Source organism: Chiloscyllium punctatum, chromosome 19 (assembly GCF_047496795.1).
Source record: "Chiloscyllium punctatum isolate Juve2018m chromosome 19, sChiPun1.3, whole genome shotgun sequence".
NCBI classification, from domain to species: Eukaryota; Metazoa; Chordata; class Chondrichthyes; order Orectolobiformes; family Hemiscylliidae; genus Chiloscyllium; species Chiloscyllium punctatum.
Genome location: NC_092757.1, coordinates 68,263,748 through 68,278,279, shown reverse-complemented (window position 1 = coordinate 68,278,279; position 14,532 = coordinate 68,263,748). Strand labels below are relative to the sequence as shown.

Here is a 14,532-nt window from a genome sequence, read left to right as displayed (position 1 = left end):
GTTATACCCTTTTCTATAATTATGGTGCCACTTTGAACCAATGTGAACTTACAGAAAATTTATGATACGAAAACAGGTCATTTAGCCCATCCAGTCCATGTTTGTGTATCTCTTAAGCTTCCTTCCAATCTGTTCGTTCTTTCTTGATGGGTATGAGCTTACATTTCTGGTATTATCCTTGTAACTCATTTTTGCACCTTCTGTGCCTTAATCTGTTCTATGACCAGTTTTCCAAAAGATATATTGCAAGATTGTTGAAGCTTACAGGCATGAGTTTCAAGCCATTTCAAAACGTTGTTGGACTGTTTGGATCTATATTAAAAGTTTTGAATAAACTCTGTTTCTTATACATATGAGTTTCTCATATATTCAGTCAATTTTTCTGCTTTATGCCAAGATTATTCTTCATCAGTTTAGCCCCTGCTGCCTGTAACCATTACCATTATGCTTGCTAAGATATATTTGTATTGTGTGGACAAGAATGATTTCCAATATGATTACATGACAGATTTAATGGAGGAATGGATACAGAAAAACAATAGCATGTTGTGCTCAGGTGTAACACTGCTGTGGATATTACCCATGAAGTAGTGACTATTTGTGAGTGATTACAAGGGAAATATTTAATTGAGGAATTGCTATGGCTTTATAAATTACAAAGTGTAGGGTAAGCTGTTTATTGGCAGATGGACATAATGACTGGATTTTTTCTTTTGTAACACACTTACATACTTCATAGATGAAGCTTTTCGTTGTTTGAGTTCTTTCATTATATTGTATTCAACTTCATTGTGAGGAAAACTCTAATTGATGGCTAGAATGCACCACACCATTTATGTGTGTGGCAACATATTGAAGGCTTAAAGATATAATGCAATTTATTATAAATTAATCTGCAGGAAATTACATGACACATTATGTTGATAATTAGTAAGGCTTTTTTCCAATTATGCTTTTTGAACTAACATTAAAATTTGCACAGTAATTTCTTTTTCTGCACAATAATAATGCCTACAATTTGAAACTGCTTTGAAGAATAAGAGCTGAAATAGTTAAAGCTTTGCCTCATATGCTACTGCATTCTGTCTGTCTTCCTCATGTTCATTATTTCAAAACATATTTGTCTTGTTTACAATATGCTGCTTTTAGCATGACGTTCAGGTTGTTCTGCTGTCTCCTCTACAACACAACAGTCATCCTTCCTTCTCTCCTTATGTTACTTCACAACATCTGATAGGAGCAACTATGAGTTTAATCCTGATTTACAGCACTGTTTGAAGTGCTTCAGTCTAATTGAACCGATAATCTGTAGTCAGGTCATTCAACACAGTCCAAGGTGACAGTAAATGGAATTATATTTTATTTAGGTGATGACTTTCAGTATTTTGGTGATTTATTGAAGTCCAATTCCTCCTCCAGACAGACTTATCTTTTTCTCTCTTCACCCTCACACCTGATTTTGTCTTCATTCCAATGCTTCCTGTTTACTGCTTGGTTGCTAACCACTGACATCATAGTCTCCACCTCTCCCAATCAATCTCTCAGGGAGAGAGAGAGAGACACACACACATTCATAGGCTGAACAGCAGTATTAGAAAGATAAGGAGTGTCTGTGGCAGTCAGGCAGCATGCACAGGTTTTCTACAACTCAAAGCACATAAGCATCCCAGCCTAATGCTGGGAGACTGAGTTTTGCTGTGTGTGAGATAGGCTCCTTACTCTCGGTGATCCTTGCCCAATTCAAGATTCAGGGTGGCTTCTATTTCTTCATTTTGCTGCCTACTGTGTCAAAAAGGGTTGCATGCATGACAGTCCGAAAAGGAGAAAAAATGGCCATAAGTATTCAAGAGCATATGGCTATTGATGTCTGCCCAGGACCTATTAAACCTATTAAACAAATCTCTGATTACTTCCCCCGTTTTCCTCGTGGTCTTCCAGCAGCTGTGAACCGCAACTCTGTGCATTCCACTGTCAGCCAGCCCTCTATCACCCAGTCAGAGGCTACAGAGGAGGACGATGTGGACAAATTATTTGGGGCATATGGAGCTGCATCTGCTGCACCTACCAAACATGAAGAGGACACCGAGGCTGAAGGCTATGAATCCGATGACTCCAGTAAGTCTGTTACTTCACAACTTAATCAATTTTTATATTTGTGATAGCCTGTTGTTACTGTAAATCCTTATTGTTTTCTTTTTTTGTAAGCTTAAAGTATAAACGTACAACTAGATCATATTTGCAGCATTTCAGTTAATTCCAAAATTAACTTTTAACCCTTTAAAGACTGCTGTGGCATTTGAAGCAGCAATAGAGATTCTAGTTAAGGGAGGTTGGAATGCAAAGTGTTAAAGTGAAACTTCACTAATGCTAACTTGATTAATGAAACCATCTGTCAATTGCCATCCCTTTTTCATGTCCCATTGATTCCTTACTTAATCAGACTGGATTGAAAACTATCTTGACACAAAGCAACTGGTTTTTGGTTAGTCAAAATGGAAAATGTATCACACTGTTTTTTTTCATCTCAGATTGAACACTGGAGATTTTAATTAACCTGATCTTGAATGGTTAACCAGAGAATATTTTTAAGTAAATCTAATATTGATTTTTGACTATTGTAGGGCAATACGATTTCTGGCCTGTTCACAATAAACTTCAGAAAAAAAAGAGGATATTTTAAAACTGGGGGAGGTGTTTATTCAAAAATGAATGGCATATTTGATTTTATGAATTCCAGTCCCATTAATTTTAGGGCAGATAAACTTTCAAACAGACTTGTAGAAACGAGTACTTGAAATAATAGTGCAGATCTAAAAGCTCTTCTGTTCAAATAATTCCAGAAAGCTGCAGGGTATGCACCTGTCACACATGCACAGTGAAGATAAAGAAAATGAATGGATGTCCATTGATATCACAGGCAAACCACAGTCATTAGTATTAATATTTTTTAATGTTGCATATGACATGGATTTGGCTCTACGTGACAAGTCAACATGTACTCCAGTATTATGAAACCAGTAATGAATTGGAGATCATTGTCAGCATGACGTTTTCCATCTCTTGGGTTAGGTGAACTATATAGCTATCATATTTGTGATAAACATATTCTGCAGCATTAAATGGTGTGGGGTAGAATTGTTTAAGTGACCCTAAAACCCCAAAAAATTAAACACAATTGTTGGATGCATCAATCAAATTCCTTGTATTGTTATGTAGCAAGTAATTTTAAAATATCCTTCTGAGAAATACTACTTTAATTTTATGTTTTTGGACACTTATTCTCAGTTTGAGTATTATTCTTTACTCTACAATGGTCCACAATCTCGGATACATTGAGAAAGCCTTATCCAACCAGTTCCCATCAGGTACCTGGCATGGTTGGCTCAAAATCCATCAGCTGATCCTGCAGAGTGGCCTGTAATCCTGATAAGAAAAGGGACACAAATCTCCAAGAATCATTCTTAATTAGTCCTGAGGAGTTAATAATCCAACTAATATTGATTACAAAGAAAAAATATGGAAAATTTAACATGGTACTTATGTGTCTGCAACCTGTATCCAACCTGAGACATTACAATGGTTGGAAATAGCAGACATGTAGTGCAACTTGGTTGATTAAACCTGTTAAGATTGGAGTTCCTCTGAAAAAGAATAAAATTATTTTCCCTTTAAGCCTTCCAGCTTTGAATGAATCGCACTGGGTAGGACTCCACTTACCATTGAAAATTTTAATAAGAATGCTGGAGATTTATACCTAGCCTTAATTTCAGTGAATCAGAATCAATTCTGGATGAATGAAAACTGTGGTTAGGTAGCAACTTCAATGCAATAAAAGGTCTCAGAGCATTGCACAGCCATTGAAATAAGCAGATATCAAGAAGACAAAAGTGAAGGGTTAGGGATGGCAACCAAAGGCATAGTCAAAGAGATGGATTTTAGGGGAGTTTTTGACGATAGGTACAACGGTACGAAGGGTAGGGATTTAAGAGACATTATTATTGGAATGGAGATAAGACAGTCGCATGCTGTGCTCTTGAAGGTAAATATGGGGAATGTTAAATGAGATTGCAGAGGTATTAAAGAGCAAGGCCATCACAAGGATGGGGATTGGTAATGGGAGAACTTTCAAAGTAGGAAAATGGATTGTGAGTTTGGAAGATGCAGCAAGTTGCTGAGAACAGTAGTAATCTGAAAGCAGAATTATGTGCAGGAGACAATGTGGGCATTGGGCATGACTTGCTGTTAGGAATGAATGGTGAATGATCGTGATGAATGGTGAAGCAGGTTTGAAGTGCTGAATGGCCTCTTCCTGCTCCTGTCTTCTATGTTTCCTCTCCTTGAAGCCCAACCCCAGATTCAGAGACCAGCTAACCAGTTAGCCCAATATTGTAGTGACTTGGAAAGGATGTGCTGTCTCAGAACACTTGTTTTCCAATTTCTTACTGGCATTTAGACAGCTGGCTGAGTGCCCAAAAAACATGTGGAGGGCAGACCTACCCTTCAGAAGAGGATGGTTACAGCTGTTGCATTACTGTCAAAGGCCAGAGAAATAGATTAAATTCTGGTTTTCACCACAAAAATGTTAGCACAGGCTCATTGACCTGAATGGCTTCATCTTGTGCAGTACACACCTGTGGATCTGCAGTGTAGTTTGCTAAGAAGTCTAAATCATAGAATACCTAAAGTGTGGAAACAGGCCATTTGGCCCAACAAGTCCATACTGACCCTCTGAAAAGCAAGCCACTGGGACCCGTCCCCCTACCTTATAGTACTGCATTTCCCAAGGCTAATCCAGCTAACCGACACATCCCTGGAATTAGCATGGCCAATTCACCTAATCTGCACACCTTTGGACTGTGTGGAGGAGAGCAGAGCATCTGAAGGCAACACACACTGAAACAGGGAGAATGTGCAAAATCCTCACAGAGAGTTGCCCGAGGCTAGAATTGAATCTGGGTCCCTGGTGCTATGAGGCAGCAGTGCTAACCACTGTGCCACCCCAACGCCTAACTGCACAATTGCAAGGCAGAAAACTGTACTAGTGTAATCATTTCCTTTGTGTTAGCTGGTCCATTCACTTGTATGTTGATAAGTGGTTAATATCATTACAGTATTACTGATTTAAATTGGTACTCAATTGCAAACAAATTCATCAGTATTGACTAGAAGTGCCTGGGAGCTGAATTGAGATCTAGGATCAAACTTAACCTCATTTTATAGAAAGAAGTCAGGTGGTTGGTTGAAATAGCTCAGTTGGGAAAACATTAGACTGAAAGGCCTGTGGGCCCCTGGTCCAATCCTGGCTTTTCCAGGGTGTTTGTAATGCAGTGCCCATACCTCTCGGCCGTAAAGTGTGGGTTCAAATCTGACTTGCTTCAGAAGTGTGTTATCATAATATGCCTAAGCCGGTTGATTTAAAACAAAAGTCTAACCTTACCCAGAAAGCCCGGGTTTAAACTCCTTGCACTGGCAAAGTGTCCTGACCAGTTGAAACAGATTGATTAGGAGCACTTCATGAACAGAAAGAGGTTGGGCTTTAATTGCAAGTGCCTGCTCGGGATTTAAATCTCATACAAAAGTTTAAATACACAGACTAACAGATTCAAGAACAGCTTCTTCCCTACTGTTGTTAGTGTACTGAATGGACCTTTCAAACTTGATGTTGACCCTGCTCTTCATGTGCCTTCTTTGCAGCTGTAACATTGTATTCCTCACTGTTCTATTACCCTTGTGCACCTTGTATGGTATGATCTACCTGTATTGCACATAAAACAAAATATTTCACTGTCTCTAGGTACATGTGACAATAATAAATCAGACTGGCCAGATGAAAAGACTGCTGTATCTATGCCTTTTAATCATGATTTCAGTGGAGTGCTAATGTTATGCTTAACAATTTCAATATTAGCTGTCTAATGACACTGAGAAGCTGCAACTTAATCCTGAATTGTAGCCAAACCTTTGTTGTGGTTTTGTGATTTGTGTAGTTGAGGGTTCTTGTGGTGTCATGGTAGTGCTGTTACCTCTGAGCCTCGAAGGTCTGGGTTCAAATCCCACCTGCTCTTCAGGTGTGTACAGCATATCTGAGCAGGTTGATGATTTATTATGTGTCAGCTGTCAGAAAAGAGTTCTTTTCTCTCTGTTTGGATATGACTCCCATTGTCAGGAGGATAAACTTATAATCACTGTGCAGTTACCTTAGTCCCCTACCAATTCATGACAAAATATAAATCACCAGGGTTGGACTTAATTTAATGAAACCTTGAATCCTGCTATTAGCCTTCTTGCATGAAACAAATACGGTCAGTGCTTTTTCTTAAGCATGCTTTTAGAATTAATTTGAATTCACTCAATCACCTCAGTCACAAATGCTGTCTGTAGTCGAGATTGCTAATGAATAGAATTTCTGAAGTCCTTTTTTTTTAGCTGGTGAATTACATTGTCTGTTTTCATCTTGCTGGGGAAATTGCTGAGCAGAAGGCAGTTTCTGATGCAAGGAAGTCATCTCAAAGTTTGACCTGTCACATTAATGTTGAACCTGCACTGACCTTTACATGGGCAGGACTGTGTTCAAGTTAATTTGCAGACAGAGACCAGTTGCTTTACCTATTAGTGGGCAATGGATCCTGATGTCTTAGAGATTAGGTTTGTACACCACCAATAGGTAAAGACTCAGTCAATAATGCTATGTCAGTTCTTCACATTGCAAGGTAAATACCTTGGGATCTATTATGGTGCATTGGGCAAGGCACGGAGGCTCATTACATACTGGGAGGATGCCATTCATCAGTTTAATAAAATATAAAGATTAATTTGATAAGAGACATCCATGGCCTGCATGTGAAACAGGCAAAATACCTTTTTGTTCAGGTAAAGCCTGGCAGACAATATTCAGGGAAACATAAACAGATCATTTAACAAAAAAACGAAAGAACTTCAAATGCTGGAAATCAGAAACAAAAACAGAAATTGCTGGAAAAGTACAGTGGCTCTGGCAACATCTATGGAGAGAATCACAGTTAACATTTCAGGTCAGTGACCCTTCCTCAGAACCCAGATTGTCGACCAACGTGCAGTTCTTAATGGGACCACAAGAGGCCACCATCAAAAAGGTCTGTTATTCACAATATGTTTTTGACAGTGCAGACGGGTGATGCAGAAGTGTTCCTCCTGATTTGACTATCAAGCTGAAGATCTCCCCTGACTGCTGCTCTCCTTTTCTGGACTCCTTATAATTGCTGGCACCCTCTCGTTTTTGTTTCCTTCTCCCCAAAATGCTTCCTGCCATCTTCCAGTGATGTTGCTGATGGTAAACTGAGCAGAAGTTGAATTTAACATCCTGTTTGCCACTGGTGGGGCTTGGGTCCAGCTGCTTCCCAAGTACCATGCACCTAGTTTGTACACACAGGCTGCCAGAAGCCAAGATTCATATTTTTTGGGACAAAATCCACCAATTAGAGTAAACAAAAACTATTGAAGGAAAGATAAATTATTTTAATCAAAGTTTTTCTAAAAGATAGAGATTAAAAATATTATTTAAATAGTGTTGGTTAGTATTGTAATAATAAGGACCCCTAACTTCAGAACACTCAGTTTGGCATGTGCATAATGTTCATCTAGGAATTCTGTGAATTTACAGGCAAATGAATTATGGACAAGAAATAAAAAATCTTAAAGCTTTGCTCGTAAGACCATGTCATTGTACATTAAACTTTATAAAACGACTGTACCATTATTTAATGTAGAATTCAGATACTTCGGTAACTGACCGCAGACTAAAGTCTTCCTTAAGGATTAGGTGAATGAGTAGTGTAAGTATATGAATAAGTACATATTTAGTTTTGCAAGAAAATACTTTCCTTAATAGCTTTCATAGTAGTGTGTGATCTTTTTCTCTTTGGCAAAATGTAATATCACATTTATCCATGTACGAAATTCCTATGCAATTATATGTCTACACTGCAAGTTTATTGATATGCTTTTTAAAAACTTAATTGTAATCCTTCTCAGTATTGGCTATCAAATCTAAGATGATGTCACCTGCAATTTTGAAAATTGCATTTTTGTTTTTAGTGCCTAAATCATTAAATTTAAATTGTGAACAGCAATGGTCCCAGCATTGTTCATTGTGGCACATCAGTATCCATCTTCTATCATTCTGAATATATAATTTTACTGCTACTCTCTATGTTCTATCTTACACTGACCTAGCAATCCGTTCTGCTAAGTTTCCCCACAATTTCCATCTACAACCTTATTCGTTAGGCTATTATGTAGCAATCTAGTCAATATTTGTATTTTAGAAATCTAGCTAAATTATATCTACTGCATTATTTTTGTTAGTGCTCTCTAAGACATCTTCAAAGAACTCAGTGAGGTTGATCAAGCCGATCTTTCCTCTTCAAAATCCATGCAGCTGACTCATTATCATAATTGTATTGCAAGACGTTTTCTCTTTTCACCATCAGTATGGATTCCATTATATTTCTCAGTACGATGCTAAGCTGACTGGTCTCCAGTTCCCTGGGCATATTCTATTTCTCTTAAATGTAGATATTATATTAGTCATCCCACAGTTCTCTGACACAACAGCATTTTCTGTTGAATGTTGAATGTATTTTTTAATAAAGTGCCTTTATTATCTCTTCACCAAACTTTTTAAAAAATGAATAGTGCAATCATAGAGTCATGGAGATGTACAGCACAAAAACAGACCCTTCAGTCCAACCCGTCCATGCCGACCAGATATCACAATCGAATCTAGTCCCACCTGTCAGCACCCGGCCCATATCCCTCCAAACCCTTCCTATTCATATACCCATCCAGATGCCTTTTAGATGTTGCAATTGTACTAGCCTCCACCACATCCTCTGGCAGCTCATTCCATACACGTACCATCCTCTGTGTGAAAAAGTTGCCCCTCAGGCCTCTTTTATATTTTTCCCCTCTCACCCTAAACCTATGCCCTCTAGTTCTTGACTCCCCCACCCCAGGGAAAAGACTGTCTATTTATCCTATCCATGCCCCTCATGATTTTATAAACCTTTACAAGGTCACCCCTCAGCCTCCAATGCTCCAGAGAAAACAGACCCAGCCTTTAGTTCAAATCTCCCTTTAGCTCAAATCCTGCAACCCTGGCAACATCCTTGTAAATCTTTTCTGAACCCTTTCAAATTTCACAAGGTCCTTCCGATAGGAAGAGACCAGAATTGCATGCAATATTCCAAAAGTGGCCTAACCAATGTCCTGTACAGCAGCAACATGACCCCCACAACTCCTGTACTCAGCACTCTGACCAATAAAGTAAAGCATACCAAACACCTTCTTCACTATCCTATCTACCTGCGACTCCACTTTCAAGGAGCTATGAACCTGCACTCCAAGGTCTCTTTGTTCAGCAACACTCCCTAGGACTTTAGCTGAAACAGGAGTATTATCCTCTTTGAATTTGAATAGCAGGTTCAGTTTTTCCCTTTATTTACTCTCAAATGTAGTTGTATCATTTGTGTTTGATTTTCTGTTATCAAGTCCACTCGATCTGTTCTGCCATTCTGCTATTGCTGCCTGTGATTTTAACCTGAGTGACCCTACTTCTGCCTCAACCTTTTGTTTTGTGTATGTGTCAGTACAATATATTGTTTCATTTAAAAATATAATTATACTTAATGCTGCTCTTTTCAGGTTTATTTCATTTACTCTCATCTTCCGTGGAGTGCAGCATCATGTGACACTTGCTCTGCCCATTTGCCCGTCAACAGTAAAATACATATGTGCATTATAGTATCCCAATTTGCTGGGAGCAATGAGATTTCTGCCTAATTCAGGCAAGCACCTACCCAGGATGATTCTGCATCAAGGCCAGTTTGGCACTTGCATTTGAAAACTATTCAACAGCAACATATTCTGATGCAATAAGTTCATTAAGTTCTCAAATTTATTTTTCTAGATCTTGGCACTATAAATAATACTCATAGCATAATTAAAAACACTGGCCTGTTGTCTCTGCTATTTCCAGGATTTTAGGAGTTTCGCCTATGGATGTAATGGGAAAACGTGTATTATTTGAGTAGTTGGCACTTGTTTGAGCTGAGACCAAATTCATTTATTAAGGGGGAATGCAATTCCATTCATCCTGCAGAAACAGAACGATAATGAAAGTAAAAGCAAGGTGGTGGATGTACTATTCAGATCATCTTTCATTGTCTTGTTCTTCTGTATTGTTCTTTGTCTCATGACTTGGAGCCTTCTGTTGGGCAGCCAATAAATTGGTTGAATAAGATGGGAACCTTATCTGTCCATGCAATCTGGGCTGCTGTGAAATGCATAAGTGCCTGATCTGTTTTGAACATGAAACTGTGGGGAGTGTATGCTATGAACGATCCAAGCAGTAAACATTGGACAATAAAAGGAAGAGGCCTAGAAGTTAATGTCATTTTTCTAAAGAAATGAAAGTCTTGGAACTCACACAAACTGGGTTGTTGCCCTAAAAGCATGCTTAATTTCCTTTAATCTAAAAGAATTAATTTGAAATCCAGCTTGCCACTTGTTCCTTGTATTCTCTGCTTGTCATATCACTCATGAGCTGGACTCCTTAAGTAACATGAATTTTAAGACAGGACATATATTATGAAATAAAATCATCACATATTTGATTCTTGCTGAAGATTAACTTGACTATGAAATACCAGATGGAGTGAAATTGGCTGTAGTACAGACAAAAAATATTTTGTGGAAGATATAATTGTTTTTCTTTTTCTTGGTGTGAACTACAATATTCCACTGATATTTTTTTCCATAGGAAATTAGTCCCACACTGTTCTGACATCATTCACTCTGTTAGGAAGGATGTACGTCCAATTTGGTTCTACTATAGGATATTGAACTGGAAACATTGTGCTTAGAGGATGTCTAGCTATCACTCTGTAATAACATAGACACTCAGTAAGATTCTCTGTAAATCATATGTTTGGGGCTGACGACACTTGTTCACAATCAAGAGACACTGGACAAAACCTCTCTGAGAAAACCCAGAGGAAACTAAAAATCTATATTCTGAAATGTTCTGGTACTACAAAGTGAGTTAGTATGTCCTGAATCCAGTAAGTGTGTATGTGTTCTGAGAGATACATAAATATGTGAAAGGCCAGAAAACATTGAGCTTGCCAGTTAAGTATATTGAAGTTTGCTCTGATGAATTGATGCGACTAACTGCCAAGGTACAAGTTTTGAGGAAAAATAATCACTGTTTCCAGAGATCGTGATTTTGAGAAAGGAATGTCATGATAATTTTTTTTGTGACTAGACCATACAAAGAGACTGACACAGCAACTTAGAAGTTCTGATGAAGAGCCACCTTTCTCAAAACATTTACTCTGCTTTCTTCCCACAGATCTGAAAATGTGTTGCTGGAAAAGTGCAGCAGGTCAGGCAGCATCCAAGGAACAGGAGAATCGACGTTTCGGGCATCAGCCCTTCTTCAGGAATGAGGAAAGTGTGTCCAGCAGGCTAAGATAAAAGGTAGGGAGGAGGGACTTGGGGGAGGGGCGTTGGGAATGCGATAGGTGGAGGGAGGTCAAGGTGAGGGTGATAGGCTGGAGTGGGGTGGGGGCGAAGAGGTCAGGAAGAAGATTGTAGGTTAGGAAGGCGGTGCTGAGTTCGAGGGATTTGACTGAGACAAGGTGGGGGGAGGGGAAATGAGGAAACTGGAGAAATCAGTCAAATCCTTCGAACTCCACACCGCCTTCCTAACCTACAATCTTCTTCCTGACCTCTCCGCTCCCACCCCACTCCAGCCTATCACCCTCACCTTGACCTCCCTCTACCTATCGCATTCCCAACGCCCCTCCCCCAAGTCCCCCCTCCCTACCTTTTATCTTAGCCTGCTGGACACACTTTCCTCATTCCTGAAGAAGGGCTGATGCCCGAAACGTCGATTCTCCTGCTCCTTGGATGCTGCCTGACCTGCTGCACTTTTCCAGCAACACATTTTCAGCTCTGATCTCCAGCATCTGCAGTCCTCACTTTCTCCTTCTTCCCACAGATGCTGAGTTTCTCTAAATATTTCTGTTTTTGTTTCAGGTTGACAGCATCTGCAGTTCATTGTTTTATTTTATGCAGAAACAATGATGTGAATGACTAGACCTATGGAGAACCTGCATCTAAAACTGTTCAGGAAAGTGCAGTGTTTACAAGAACATGTAGTATTGCCTGTCCTGGAATAATTTGATGCGTAACCTGAGCCGAGTGCATTTGGCAGGAGCCTAAGAAATCTTAAATGTTGGAACCCATTAACTTGGTCAGAGAACTATTAACATTAAATATACTCCCAAGAGAAAACTCAACAATTGGAAGGGTAGGAGATTTATCAGGAGAGCTGGTGCTCGGAGGCATCCTGCTGTCATTTAGGAGGGAGGAGCTTTTTAAATGGTCATTTGTGGGAAGTGGAACAACCAGCAGCATAGAACATAGAACATAGAACAATACAGCACAGAACAGGCCCTTCGGCCCACGATGTTGTGCCGAACCTCTATCCTAGATTAAGCACCCATCCATGTACCTATCCAAATGCCGCTTAAAGGTCGCCAATGAATCTGACTCTACCACTCCCTCGGGCAGCGCATTCCATGCCCCCACCACTCTCTGGGTAAAGAACCCATCCCTGACATCTCCCCTATACCTTCCACCCTTCACCTTAAATTTATGTCCCCTTGTAACACTCTGTTGTACCCGGGGAAAAAGTTTCTGACTGTCTACTCTATCTATTCCTCTGATCATCTTATAAACCTCTATCAAGTCACCCCTCATCCTTTGCCGTTCCAACGAGAAAAGGCCGAGAACTCTCAACCTATCCTCGTACGACCTACTCTCCATTCCAGGCAACATCCTGGTAAATCTTCTCTGCACCCTCTCCAAAGCTTCCACATCTTTCCTAAAGTGAGGCGACCAGAACTGCACACAGTACTCCAAATGTGGCCTAACCAAAGTCCTGTACAGCTGCAACATCACCTCACGACTCTTGAATTCAATCCCTCTGCTAATGAACGATAATACTCCATAGGCCTTCTTACAAACTCTATCCACCTGAGTGGCAACCTTCAAAGATCTATGTACATAGACCCCAAGATCCCTCTGTTCCTCCACCTGACCAAGAACCCTACCATTAACCCTGTATTCCGCATTCTTATTTGTTCTTCCAAAATGGACAACCTCACACTTGGCAGGGTTGAACTCCATCTGCCACTCCTCAGCCCAGCTCTGCATCATATCTAAGTCCCTCTGCAGCCGACAACAGCCCTCCTCACTGTCCACAACTCCACCTATCTTTGTATCATCTGCAAATTTACTGACCCACCCTTCGACTCCCTCCTCTAAGTCATTAATAAAAATTACAAACAGCAGAGGACCCAGAACTGATCCCTGCGGAACTCCACTTGTAACTGGACTCCATGCTGAATATTTACCATCTACCACCACTCTCTGACTTCGACCGGTTAGCCAGTTTTCTATCCAATTGGCCAAATTTCCCTCTATCCCATGCCTCCTGACTTTCCGCATAAGCCTACCATGGGGAACCTTATCAAATGCCTTACTAAAATCCATGTACACTACATCCACTGCTCTACCCTCATCCACATGCTTGGTCACCTCCTCGAAGAATTCAATAAGACTTGTAAGGCAAGACCTACCCTTCACAAATCCGTGCTGGCTGTCCCTAATCAAGCAGTGTCTTTCCAGATACTCGTAAATCCTATCCCTCAGTACCCTTTCCATTACTTTGCCTACCACAGAAGTAAGACTAACTGGCCTGTAATTCCCGGGGTTATCCCTATTCCCTTTTTTGAACAGGGGCACAACATTCGCTACTCTCCAGTCCCCTGGTACCACCCCAGTTGCCAGTGAAGACGAGAAGATCATTGCCAACGGTACTGCAATTTCCTCTCTTGCTTCCCACATAATCCTAGGATATATCCCGTCAGGCCCGGGGGACTTGTCTATCCTCAAGTTGTTCAAAATGTCCAACACATCTTCCTTCCTAACAGGTATCTCTTCTAGCTTATCAGTCCGTTTCACACTCTCCTCTTCAACAATACGGTCCCTCTCGTTCGTAAATACTGAAGAGAAGTACTTGTTCAAGACCTCTCCTATCTCTTCCGACTCAATACACAGTCTCCCACCACTGTCCTTGATCGGACCTACCCTCGTTCTCGTCATTCTCAGGTTTCTCACATACGCATAGAATGCCTTGGGGTTATCCTTGATCCTATCCGCCAGGGATTTTTCATGCCCTCTCTTAGCTCTCCTAATCCCTTTCTTCAGGTCCCTTCTGGCTATCCTGTATCCCTCCACTGCTCTGTCTGAACCTTGTTTCCTCAACCTTATGTAAGCCTCCTTCTTCCTCTTTACTAGACATTCAACCTCCCTCGTCAACCAAGGCTCCCTCACACGACCATTTCTTTCCTGCCTGATCGGTACATACATATCAAGGACACGTCGTATCTGCTCCTTGAAAAAGTCCCACATTTCCACCACATC

At 40.3% G+C, this 14,532-nt stretch overlaps 1 protein-coding gene across 2 annotated transcripts in view; it reads left to right on the top strand.

Moving 5' to 3' along the window:
• The first annotated feature begins 1,568 nt into the window (after positions 1 to 1,568).
• Positions 1,569 to 14,532, top strand: part of LOC140491438 (double C2-like domain-containing protein beta) — a 280,010-nt gene continuing 267,046 nt past the window's right edge. For both annotated transcript variants that reach the window (XM_072589607.1, XM_072589606.1), the window contains exon 1: positions 1,569 to 2,115. In XM_072589607.1, coding sequence (XP_072445708.1) covers positions 1,806 to 2,115 — 310 coding nt within the window. In that variant the 5' untranslated portion in view covers positions 1,569 to 1,805. The remainder of the gene's footprint in view (positions 2,116 to 14,532) is intronic.